The sequence below is a fragment of the Xiphias gladius genome, chromosome 13 (genome assembly GCF_016859285.1).
Source record: "Xiphias gladius isolate SHS-SW01 ecotype Sanya breed wild chromosome 13, ASM1685928v1, whole genome shotgun sequence".
Classification (NCBI taxonomy): Eukaryota; Metazoa; Chordata; class Actinopteri; order Istiophoriformes; family Xiphiidae; genus Xiphias; species Xiphias gladius.
In genome coordinates, this window is record NC_053412.1 from 6,883,148 (window position 1) to 6,896,036 (window position 12,889).

At 41.6% G+C, this 12,889-nt stretch overlaps 1 protein-coding gene across 1 annotated transcript; it reads left to right on the forward strand.

The window, feature by feature from the left end:
• The first annotated feature begins 8,511 nt into the window (after window positions 1-8,511).
• Window positions 8,512-11,952, forward strand: slc5a3a (solute carrier family 5 member 3a). The gene is made up of 4 exons (XM_040142149.1): window positions 8,512-9,251; window positions 9,361-9,556; window positions 10,471-10,598; window positions 10,680-11,952. Exons 1-4 carry the CDS (start codon window positions 8,612-8,614, stop codon window positions 11,918-11,920), a joined length of 2,205 nt encoding a protein of 734 aa, XP_039998083.1. The 5' UTR covers window positions 8,512-8,611; the 3' UTR covers window positions 11,921-11,952.
• The last annotated feature ends 937 nt before the right edge of the window (window positions 11,953-12,889 follow it).

The window sequence follows — 12,889 nt, forward strand, 5'->3', positions numbered from 1 at the left end:
CAAGATACACGACCAACATACACACAATGTAAAGCCTCTTCCTCGCGACTGTTAGTGCTAATGTTTTTCAAAATTCAATCACATTTTTCATTAACCCCGGGGGAATCACCCCCCCTTACACACACACACACACACACACACACACACACACACACACTTCTTGACGATGATAAACATGTTGGAAGTGATTTTTCCATCTGCCTTTCATTCCCTCCACCATCTGCCATCGCCAGCAACTCTGAACGCTTCAGCTCTGTTTGTGTTAGGAGAAGAATAGCGCCCTCCTCCTCCTCCTCCTCCTTCCTCTTCTCTGTGCTGCAGAGAAATGTCTTTTTCCATCCTGCAGATTCACACCAAATCTCACATAGTGGCACCCTACTGACCCCCCCCCCCCCATTTCTCGCACTCTCTGTTCACTGTATGTTGCCTTTCAGTAGCCATCAGAAGTATAACTGCTTCATACACATGCTGTATTTTACCCAGAAACGGACTCCAATTTTATAATACAATTCCCCCTGTTTGCCATTTGCCATTTACTTTATGGTAATTAGATTAAACATGACATTATTTAAGAGTAGGCACCATGTATTCAAAATATCAACTGAAATAATAAAAGCAGATTTTGAGACCAAGCCCCTTTCCAAGACAGAGCCTTAAAGAAATAGGTCAGCATTTTGGGAAATACGCTTGTGTGTTCATTAGTGAGCTTTAGATTTAGCTGGTAGACAGACTTTGTTACCTTTGGACAGAGCCAGGCTAGCTGTTTCCCCCTGTTTCCAGTCATTATGCTCAGCTAAGCCAACCGGCTGCTGGCTCCAGCTGCATATTTACTGCACAGAAATGAGAGTGGTACGAATCCTCTCATGTTAGTCTCAGCAAGAAAGCAAATAATTATATATCCTAAAATGTCGGACTATTCCTTAAAAGGTCCTTATTGTTTTAATTGATACTGTGCATAAGACCAAAAAAAAAAATCACAAAAATGCTAACAAAATTGAAACTTGGGTCTTTGGGGGGCCAGGGGATTACATTATATTACATTACAGTAGTAGCAGTTGGCTAACAGCATGTAAAAGGCTGTGTGATTTCTGTTACTTTACAATCTGTAATATTGTTGCAGCCTCAGCAGCATAAACTCTGCAGCTTCAAAAATACTGAACTAGAGCCAATAAGTCATGTTTAGCTGTTTTTTCTCCGTCTGTCAATCAACTGAAAGCAGGGATGCCGAAGTATCATGGGCACGCGGAGATGCTGAGGGATGAGATTAAACATAGTCTGTAAAAACTGTCTTTTATCTGATGTTCTGGTTTTCCTCAGCAGGGATACCCGTTTGCGTATGTTTTACTGAAAGTGTGGCTTTTTTGAAATTTCAAGTCAGTATTTCACCGCAAAAATGGTCCATTAATATTTGATTGGTAAAGAAAAGAGCCCTGGTCTCTCTTTCTTAGTCTTTGTGAAGAGAGATTTTAAGTTTGAAGAAACAGGGGTAGAGCAGAAAACATTTTAGAGCAATGATACAGGGACCAGAGATAAAGAACTGACACGGGCTGAATTTGATATTAAATCTGATTCTGCTGTAAATTGGATCATAATTTTCAATCCATCTCATATCCAAAGAAATAATACTTTACATTACTGTAATACTGTAGGAATGTTTTATTTTAAGAGTAAGTAACCTAAAACTGTTAAAAAATCCCACTAGAGAGTCATTTCAGGGAAATAAAACAGGAGCCGTCAGAGCAGGGAGCCAGTGGTGCTGTCCGTTCAGAAGAAGAGCGGCGCCATCTACAGTCTAAGAATTGAAACATCACATAGTTCCACACAAGACCAATAACTCTCGTCTGCGTATGTACAGCTGGGTGGCAAATGAAGTGTGTTATTTAGATAAGAACAGCTTCATTGCTCCGCGCCGTAGATTCTCCTTCGTTTCGCCATTCCAACCAAAAGATATTCCCTCATCTGATGTTTTGATCCCACCGGTGTAAGAAGATGCTCCAAAATCTCACCGGGATGCTCAGCTGGGCTGAGATCTGCCGACCGTTGTTTTTTGGTGGTTTGTAGTTGCAAGATAACAGTTGAGTGGCTGGATCTTGAGTCGGTGGTGCAGCTGTTTATTTCACCACTCATGATGTCTTACGCACCACTTTTCCCACCCACATTAAATTATACCAACAACAGCCACATGAACCACGAAAGTGTTGTCATTGCCACTGGAAGCATAATGATGAAACAGACTAAACTGGAGGACTTTCATTTATCCTTACGTTGGATCTACAAGATTTGAAAATAATTTTATTATTAACCTTGTCTAAGGGAATAAAAATGACTGTACATTTTGATGGCGAGAAGAATTTAATTATCTTAATCTCGTTAAAGATAAACTTTCACTGTTACAGCAAATAAATCTACATCAGAAATCTTTATTTTATGAGTCCTCAAATTTAGGATTTTTAATCATTTCATTTATCGGTCTGCTTCAAAAGAGACTTTAAAAAATATATTTGTAACCTTAACGTTAGCAGCACATTTTTAGTACCAAAGGCATATAGCAAAACTTAAAGCAAATACTTTTGCTGATATTGCTATTTGGGTAAGTTCAAAGTCTGTTTAAAGTCTGTTTTTAATATAATCAAAAAAATTAAACACCAATCTGGGATTTTCCTGTCTTCGCTGCGACCACATTAGAATTAGAAATTTAACCAAAACACCACAGCCTTAATCCCGCCTTAATGGGTGAGCGGAGTAAATGGGGAGGTAATATTCCAAATTTATATTCATGTTTTTATTCTTTGATGTGTTCTTCCATTACGCTGCTGTATGGACCTGGGATTTCCCTGGGGGTCAGTAGAACGTCTTACTGTCTTATCCTCCTCCTCGTACAGTGGCTGGGCTTCTGCCTCTCGAGGGCTCCACGGTGCTGCCTAGATTTCAGCGTCATCTAGTGGCTAAACAGAGCACCAGCAGCCATAACCTCTGGTGATCTGAGGCCCCTGGGCGCCAGTCTAATTGGCATGGTCAGTAATCCGTGCGTGCTTAAAGGGGGGTATACTTCAGATCTCCTAAAAGAACGCCTGCCTACTGATCAGCCCCCTTCCCCAGAGTCACTGCCTAAAGGTCCAACAGAAAAACCCGAACACTGGCTTCGAAAGTGTAAAGATGGCTTCATTGTCGTGAGTCAGCGTGAGAGCGAAACAAACCTGCCCTCCTGAAAACACATCAGCGTTACTGCACCTGTAAAACGATCGTGAACTGCAGTCATACGGTCATAAAATTTGCTACACCTTTTAGCTTGTGGCCATGTCTTCCAGTTAGTTTTTTTTATGCTAGAAGGGGAGTTACATTTGACCTGTATGGAGAGCGCAGAGTTGGAGCATCAAGAAAGTCCTTGTCTTATAACAAAAAATCCCAGAAACAATGCTCCTCCTGCACCATAAAACTGAATGAAATCCTCACTGAGATGGCAGGATCTTTTTTTTTTTTTTTTTTACAACACTGATTAATTATCCACTGTTCTGTGTTTCGAAATTAAACTTGAGTTTCAGAAATCTCGGTTTCTCTCGAAAAGAAGTGATACTCTATATGTTACACTTGATTGAAATTTTTGTCCACTGTAACTTCAACATTTTGTTGGGATCTGACAAAAACCGAAGTCATTGTGACTCTCTGCTCCCTGAAGGCCCCTGCCTCAATTTCATACAGTTTATGGCTTGTAGTTTATGAAAAGTGCAAAATCATGGTGTGTGTGCAGAAACAGCTCTTTCCTGTCAAAATAAGGTCCCCCCTGACTCGGTAATGGGTAATAAGGTGTTCCTGGTCAACACACACACACACACACACACACACACACACACACACACACACACACACACACACACACACACACACACACACACACACACTTGTACTTCTATCTTTGTGAGGACACTCATTGACACTCAATGCCTTCCCTTGCCCCTTACCCTAACCTTAACCATCACAACTAAATACCTTAACGGAAACCTAACCTTAAACTAATTCTAACCTGAACCCTAAAACCAAGTCAGACATTTAAACTTGTGAGGACCGGGCAAAAATTAGTCCTCACTCCCAAGGTCTGAAACTCAACCTGGTCCTCACGAAGATAAAAGTACAAGTGCACACACACACACACACACACACCTGGAAATACAAAATGTTGCATGCATGCACATGGCAACCCAATAAAATAAAGTCATGCAGGTGTAAATGCAAAGTTAGATGCGTAAGTGCAAACCATACACACGGACACGCAAAACAATACTCATGCAGACACTTGTATCAGTGCCAAGTCAGGCAGTGTCCACGTTCTCACACATTGTCTGAACAGGTGGGTTTATGATTAACGGCGTGTGCTAGTGTGTCTCGGTGTGTACCGGATCCATGTGAGTTCCAACAAGCTGCATCATGTGCTTGTCCTAATTGGAAAAATATCCACGTTTGGTTTATTAATCAAGTCATGTGCTTAAAGTAAAAGACTGGAACACAACAACTTGACGAGCACAGTACAGTACACAGTAACCAATATATCATGAGACAACTGTGGACAAAGATGCCAGGGAAGGATGATTAAGACTGCTGACAGAAAATATGTTGAAGAATAACAGAAAACTTCATTACTATCTATTAAGAGGTCATGAGGACTGCTTAATCCAATCCGATACACTATATTAATGACGCCTGCCTTTATGAAGCTTTTATTATTATGTTTCTGTTAAATCTGTTCCAGGGAAGTGTTGAATTAACAGTCAAATTTTGTGTCAGAAATCCCTCAAATCTGGAGCATAAACGTCAGTGAAAAAAAAACCCAAAAACAAACAGCTGCCTTGACTTTTACTCAGTAATCTAATTTGGTAACACTGCTTTGTACAGCTCAGTATCACTGGTATTATGTTTATTATATCTGACTTGTGGTTCGAGTTCCATGCAGGAGACCAGAGTCCTTGTTCTTTCACAGACCTGCCGTCAATATATATATATATATATATATATATATATATATTTTTTTTTTTTTTACTGTAACCTTTCCCTTAATCTTAACCAAGCATTTTTGTTGCCTACATTTAACCACACCTTAACCTTAGTTTAATTGACATTTCCAGGATCTCTTCCTAACCTCAGTCACGCCAATGCAGTCAGTTTTCTTTGTGCCACCATCTGGCGGCCCTGAGAGGAAACTGCAGCTGGAAACCCATTTCTGATCCCCGTTTGACACCTGTTGCCCTGAGCAGCCTACAACCACAAATCCACTTGCTTTTTCCAAACGATGAGGCGGTGTAAGAAGAGCGTCGTGCAAAAATATAAACGCACCAACCACGAAGTGGGGATATGCCAGCATGTGTAGTATTCTTTCTGATGCCGCTGCCGCCGCCGCCGCCGCCGCTGCCTCTGCGGCTGTGGGCGGGGACTCCAGCTCCCCCTTTATTAGGCTGAGGACCCTGCCAGCTGTCACCGGTCCGGGTCTCCAAGCGGTCCGGCGCCGACACTCACCGCCTCAAGGGGGAAAAAAAGCCGACCGGGGGACGACACGAGCGGCAGCAGCAGTCCAGCAGGTTAGTCTCCACTCGTTTGAAGGCCGGTCGTTTAATTGCGGCCGAAATACCGCGATGGACCGGTCAGACGCGGAGAACAGCTGTTTTATTATAAGAAAAATAGTTTTGTGATTTGCTGAATTTAATTAATACGAATTGAGTCTTGTAGCCTTTTTTTTTTTTTTTTTTGTAACTCAACATATTCACTTGGAAGCATTACAGTAATACGACAATCATAGAAGCTATGCTTTAATGAAGCACAGCAACAACATATTCCACATTTAATAACTGAGGGATCAGTCAGGAAACGGTTCATTACAATTATATGTTCTATTACTTGCACTGCCACAGAAAGTGCAGTAAGTATTACAGAAAGACTAGATAAATCATACGCATTTTAAAGGTATAAAGCACAGCAACCACATACTTTCCATAAAAAGTGTGGGAATATTCTGGAATATGATGGTAAACAAGTGACACCGTACACCCACTTAGAGTGGATTAGTAATATTACATGAACCCTTTGGGAATATGATGGATATGCCACAGATTCAAATTCCCTTGAAAGCCTATGGCCTAAAGAGTGGAGCAGCCACAAGTCCCCACGTTTAATGGAATGAAATAGTCATGTTAAAAGCTAAACGTATGTTATCAAACCTCACTGCAGGTCCTTGTTGGACAAAGGTGTCCAAAGAAAATTGACAAAACCTCTGTTTACCCAACATTCCTCTCAAGAAGTCTGTTGGCCTTGTACTAATTAGTTAAAACCAATCTTGACTCCGTTGCAAGTAGCATCAAGAGCAAACTCTGCAAACACTGGAAATTCACTGTTTTCTCTGGTGAGGAAATGTCACTGATGCTGTTGTTCCCAGCCGTTTACACGGGGGGAGCATTTTCATGCTGCCTGTACATACAGCTAAAATAAAGCCTATAGGGGGAAGTCATGTGGAGAGATTCTGATTTTCCAAAGACTAGTTGTCCACCACAGAACAGAGCACTCCGCTCAGCAACAAACAGGGGAAACAAACAAAAACACCAGCCCTAATGCAGAACCCTCATACTAGAGGATTGTAACAAGGCTAGTGAGAGCACTACTAACAGACACTACAATCAATTAATCGCTATCAACTGCGATCAGCTGAGATGTGATTTCCCCCACCTCTACAAACATCAGTACGCCAGCTTGCCACACTTTAAAATTAATAGCCTCGAGCTATGGGCCAGGAGTCATTGTAGAACCTTTTCCCCTTTAACAGCACTGTCTGTGGTGACGTCAAGGATAGCATGGCAGAAAGGGTTGAGTGCTGAGTGCTCCACTTCTCATAAACAGAGCACAAACAGCTGTCTGTCATTTCCAGCCACTTCCACCCTCCGAAAGGGCCGCAGACACGAGGGAACACTCGGCTCTATGAAAGGCTCTGCTGTGCAGGTGCATCGGAAAGACAGGACCGAAAAGAAAAGAAACATGTTTTCTGTGTTTACACAGCTTGCAGGGGTCTTGATATAACCAGGGGTTGCATTAGTCAAGACTTTTCCTCATTTATCAAATTTAAATATCATTCATGGATACTTTTATAACATATTTTTTATTGGAAAAAATAATACAACTGCACAGGCAAAATAAAATAAAGTGACATAGTAGAAGAGGCAGAGATGCTTGATCTGAACAAGAGAGATTTTGGAGCCAGGAAAAGCCAGGATATCTTGGCCTCTGCTGCTTCAATTTTGACCGTTATTTTTTAAGTCCCTCAACTTTACGGGGTTGTGAAAATAGCTCTCTCTTACTAAGAGATAAAATATTGTGCCCAACACGTGTTTTGCACAAGTTTTTACCAATACTTATTTATTGATTCAACTGAATGCCTACCAAATTATACTAGATATGGCTCTTGTGCACAAAAGAAGGAAATAAAACATTCATATATATGAATTTATAATTTTTCTTAAGGGTCCAAACTGAACATATGTCTGGATTAATAGCGCTGTGAATTGCAACCATAAACTTTGAAAGTATGAAGGCAATACTAAAAAAAAATCATGGCAGATCTCATCTATACATCACACTTTTATTATGTAAGGACAGGATTACATCATGCAAATGCATTAATTGGCAGTCGTTTGACTGGTCTCTTGGCTTGTCTAGCTCTCTTAAGGATAGATAAGCCTTAATCTGTTTTAGATAAATGGCTCTTACGGAAATGTTTGTAGTGGTGTACACACATGTTTCACTAACTGAACACAAAGAAAACTCATTCAGGTTTGGGGTTAACTGCATTGTAGTAGAGTAATTGTGAACCTAGTGTGATGTTGTTGCGTGTTGACCAGCTTTTTCCATAGTTATATGGAAATTCAGATGTTGAAAAAGTGCACCCACCTTTGGCAGCTTAGTTGCACTGGCAGCAGGTGCCAATATACTGTTTTAGTCTGAGGGTAGTTTAAATCATTAATATACCACAATGTTCCCCATGCCGAGTTTTCCTGTTGTCTTATCCATCACTTTCACTGGTTACAGCATCATTTGCATTGCTTTGGAAATAAGATTAATTTTATTTGTACATTTCTGTTTGTTTCAGGATCCAGATGACCTCATTCTCTTTTGGCTCCTTCAGTCAAAATGCAGATACAATGCACTGCCATTTTGTAAGATGTGAAGCCACAACCTGCATCGATTCACAAAGCTGAGGCTAACTACAAAAGATCTAAAACTTGGAAGACTATTTAAAATATTTTCTTAGAAGAAACATTTAAATCACATCTCCCTTTATGACTGCTTTATACTGTGCATATAACAATGTGCAGGGAAATATATATGATTAATTTGTTGCCCAGCTCCGCCTACAAAGCGAGTAGCACCAATTGGCCACTGTTTGACACCCAAAGGTCAGATTTAAAGAGAAATTTTTGAACTTAAATTAGTGGAAAGTTTATCTGCCCCTTCTTTTTACATGTGGTGTCAAAACTAGATATAAAGTGCAAAGACTGTGCATCAGGAAACAACAGTGCTACTCTTCAAATAACTCAGAAGTTAAATCAGTTTTGTTGAACAGCTACAAAAGTGTTCAAACATGGCCACCACTACCACCATGGAAGTGGCAGATATTATTGTTGTAGCAGTCTACTTCATCCTGGTGCTAGCGATCGGCTTCCTGGCCATGTGGAAAGCCAATCGGAGCACAGTGAGCGGCTACTTCCTCGCTGGTCGCTCCATGAACTGGGTGGCTGTAGGAGCTTCTCTATTCGTCAGCAACATAGGAAGTGAGCATTTTATTGGACTTGCGGGATCTGGTGCTGCTAGTGGGTTCAGTGTGGCGGCATGGGAATTCAATGCTCTATTATTGCTCCAGTTGTTAGGCTGGATGTTTATCCCTGTCTATATTCATTCTGGAGTTTACACCATGCCAGAGTACCTGTCCAAAAGGTACGGTGGGAGGCGACTGAAGGTGTATTTTGCCGCATTATCTCTCATCCTCTACATCTTCACCAAGTTGTCTGTGGACCTCTATGCTGGGGCCTTGTTTATCCAGGAATCTTTAGGGTGGAACCTCTATTTGTCCATCATCCTGCTCATCGCCATGACTGCTTTGCTGACAGTCACTGGAGGTCTGGTTGCTGTCATCTACACGGACACAATCCAGGCATTCGTTATGATCGCCGGAGCACTATGTCTTACAGGCATCAGCCTCTTCAAAGTGGGAGGACTTGAAGGTCCTTTGTGCATTGAAGTTATAGCATTTATACCATGTTCCTGAATAAACTACAGTTTGATCTGGATACGTTCACTATTTTAAACCATGTCCTGCCATGTCATTTTAAGGGGTGAGGATCAAGTACATGCAGGCCACTCCAAACATCACTGCCATCTTGCTGTCTTCACCCAACCTGACGTATTCTGAATCCTGCCACCACCACCTCAACCCGAAGCCAGATGCATTGAAGATCCTTCGAGGCCCAAGGGATCCAGACCTGCCTTGGCCTGGTTTTTTGCTGGGCCAGACTCCTGCCTCTATTTGGTACTTGTCTAAGTCTTTCCATGTAGACAGAATTTTTAAGTGGTTCAGTCTTCTGTAGAATATTCATGGCCCCCAGAAGATTTATCCTAAATCACCAGGTCTTTCTTCTTGTGCCAATATCAGGCTTGTACCCTTGTGCCTCTGTGAGGCTGTACTTGGACACAGGGGTGCTTTAAGCTAAATGCTAACATCTGCATGCTAACATGCTCAAAGTGACAATACTAACAGTTAACATGATTAGCAGGTATACTGGGTTTCCATGTTCACCATATTAGATTAGCATATTACAGCAAGTAGCATTTACTAATTAGCAAAACATTTCACTCAAAATGACCAATTTCACACCAATGTAACACTAGAGGAAAAGTCAGGGGTTCACCAAAGTCAGTAATCCATAGAGTGGATTTTGAGATATTTGATTAGATTAATGAAAACAATGAACTGCTGGTGACACTGGATGAAAAGTCAGGGGATGACCAAAGTCATTTGGATGCATCCTCTGGGTGCCATGAATATCTGTACCAAATTTCATAGCAACACCATTCAATATTTGTTGTGACATTTCACTAAAAAACAAAAATGTTAACCTAATGGTAGTGCTAGATGAAAAATCAGGGGATCATCATAGTCCTCTGGGGGCCACGGATATCTTTACAAAAGTTCATGGCAATCCATCTTGTAATTGTTCAGTCTGGACCAAATTTGTAGACTGACAGATCATCCCTTGAGACAGCGTGTTAAAAAATGTCCCTAGTCTAGCAATATGCCTGTTTCTTGCTCAGAAAGCTTGCCTTTGGAGTCCAGTACAAAGAGCACAGATAATGGGGATTGAACTGTCATCTTGGTTGTAATACACTTTGATACTATGTGGCGGACTAGTTGTTAACTCTAATCATTCTCATCATGTGTTCCAGGTACTGGTGTGCAGATCAAGTGATTATACAGCGGGTTCTGGCAGCAAAGAACATCGCCCATGCCAAAGGTTCTACGATCATGGCTGGCTTTCTGAAAATCCTGCCTATGTTTATCATTGTCATCCCAGGTACAGCCATTGATTGATTTTTGAGTGACACCTGACTGTAGACTCACTAAATGTCTGAATTATTTATCATCATGATTCCAGGTATGATTTCCAGGATCTTCTTTGCTGATGAGTTGGCTTGTATCACTCCAGAGCACTGCATGGATGTGTGCGGTTCTGCGGCTGGCTGTAGCAATGTGGCTTACCCACGGCTCGTCATGTCAGTGATGCCTGTCGGTCTCCGCGGTCTAATGATGGCTGTCATGATCGCAGCTCTAATGAGTGACTTAGACTCCATCTTCAACTCAGCAAGCACCATATTCACACTGGATATTTACAAGATGTTAAGGAAGCAGGTGTCCTCCAGAGAGCTTGTGATAGTTGGCAGACTGTTTGTGATTTTTATGGTGATCATCAGCATTGCCTGGGTGCCAGTCATCATTAAAATGCAGGGAGGCCAGATTTTCTATTACATCCAAGAAGTATCAGATTATCTGACTCCACCCATAGCTGCTCTCTTCTTGCTTGGTGTCCTGTGGCATCGCTGTAATGAGACAGGTGCCTTTTGGGGCGGCATGGTAGGGTTTGCACTCGGCGCACTGCGTCTGGTGCTGGCATTTGTTTACCGTGAACCACACTGTGACCAGCCTGATGAGCGGCCATCCTTCATCAAAGATGTCCATTTCATGTATGTGGCAGCCATCTTGTTTTGGGTGTCAACTTTGGTTACAGTTGTTGTGAGTCTCTGCACTCCTCCTCCCGGAAAAGAACAAATCAAAACAACTACTCTGTGGGGGTTAAACAAGAGAAAGAGGCTAAAAAAGCAAGGAAAAGATAAAGCTGGAGAAGATGTCAATACTTTGAAACTTCTTAGCCATGGAACCTTAAATGGAACCAGTGAGCTTGGTAAAGAAAAGTGTCAAGACCACCCAAACAAGCTAGGCATTGAGGCCTATCAAGAAAATGCTCACCCAAGAAATGGTCATGCTATCATAGCCACTGACACAGAAACCCAACATCCAGTCCATGGTGGCTATGCACTGAATACTGACCCCAAAATGGTAGAAGAAAGAGAAGCGAGAGGAGTGGGGGATAGGATTGAGGAAGAAGAGGGTTGCTTTGGAGGAAGAGGAGTGGAGGGTGGAAGGTGTATGAAGGGTTTAGAGTGGCTCTGCGGCTTCCAGGAGAAACAATCCGAAGACCAGGTCATTACGGTTCAGGAACTGGGGAAGATCACGGAGGAGCTTCTCTATGAACCTCCACAAACCAGAATCATCCTGAACATAGCACTGGTGGTGATTTGCTCTGTGGGGATCTTTCTCTTTATCTATTTCTCCTTATAGGCTCCATTAATTCCAAGCAGTGGGCCACGTTTGTCCATAATCCACAAGCAGGAAATGTCTGCAGAGAAGCTGTCATTCAGTTTTTTCTCAGCTTTTCAACATTTTGTTAAACTGCAAATTTCCATGTTCAAAAGGCCTCCTTTATATAAAGTAAAGGATTTGGGTCATTCTTCTTGCCATGTTTCTTTTTCCCGCAAAATTGGATCCAAATTTTTTTGTCAGCGTTTTACGAATAGATTTGGAATATGCTCAGACTCCGAAATTTCTCATTAAATGGGATTTTCTGAGGGTGTTCAGCAATCGAGCCAGCACTTTGAAGCATACTTAGAGTATCCCTGTAGGAGAGACCTGTGATGAAGACGAGCACCCCACCATCCCCCATCTGCTGTGGTTAATCATGCAATCACCATTCCATTACTTGGTTAGACAATCCACATGTCTGAACTGCAGCCCACGACTGGCTAGCAAGGCATACACTCAGGTAGAAGTAACCACAGGGGCTTTGGTATGGGTCCAGTGCTTTGCATATTGGCAGCTGGTCATTCTGTGATGCTTCAGAACCAAAAAGAGTTTGGTATGACTTTTATTTACTGCTTCATAACACTGTAAGAGTAGAGTCCTTAGATAAACAGAGAACTTGATTAAATTAAAGCACTTGTTTTTGTACAAGAAATTACTGTGGTATTTTCCCTTTAGCCTCGACAACAAAAAATCATGTTACATATAAAGTATTATATATTTTTTTAAAGAAGTACCCCAAAACATGCTTGTCCCACTGGTAACTTACCCAGTCGACTGTGCTAACACTTATCCATACAGCAGGCATACTTTAAACATAGTGACAGACCTAAAACTGAAGGACATTTGTCATGGAAGTGACAGCAAATATAATTGTAGGATTACACATAAAAATCCAAGTGATAACAAATTACAAATTAAAAATAAGCCTCTATCATAATCTTATACATA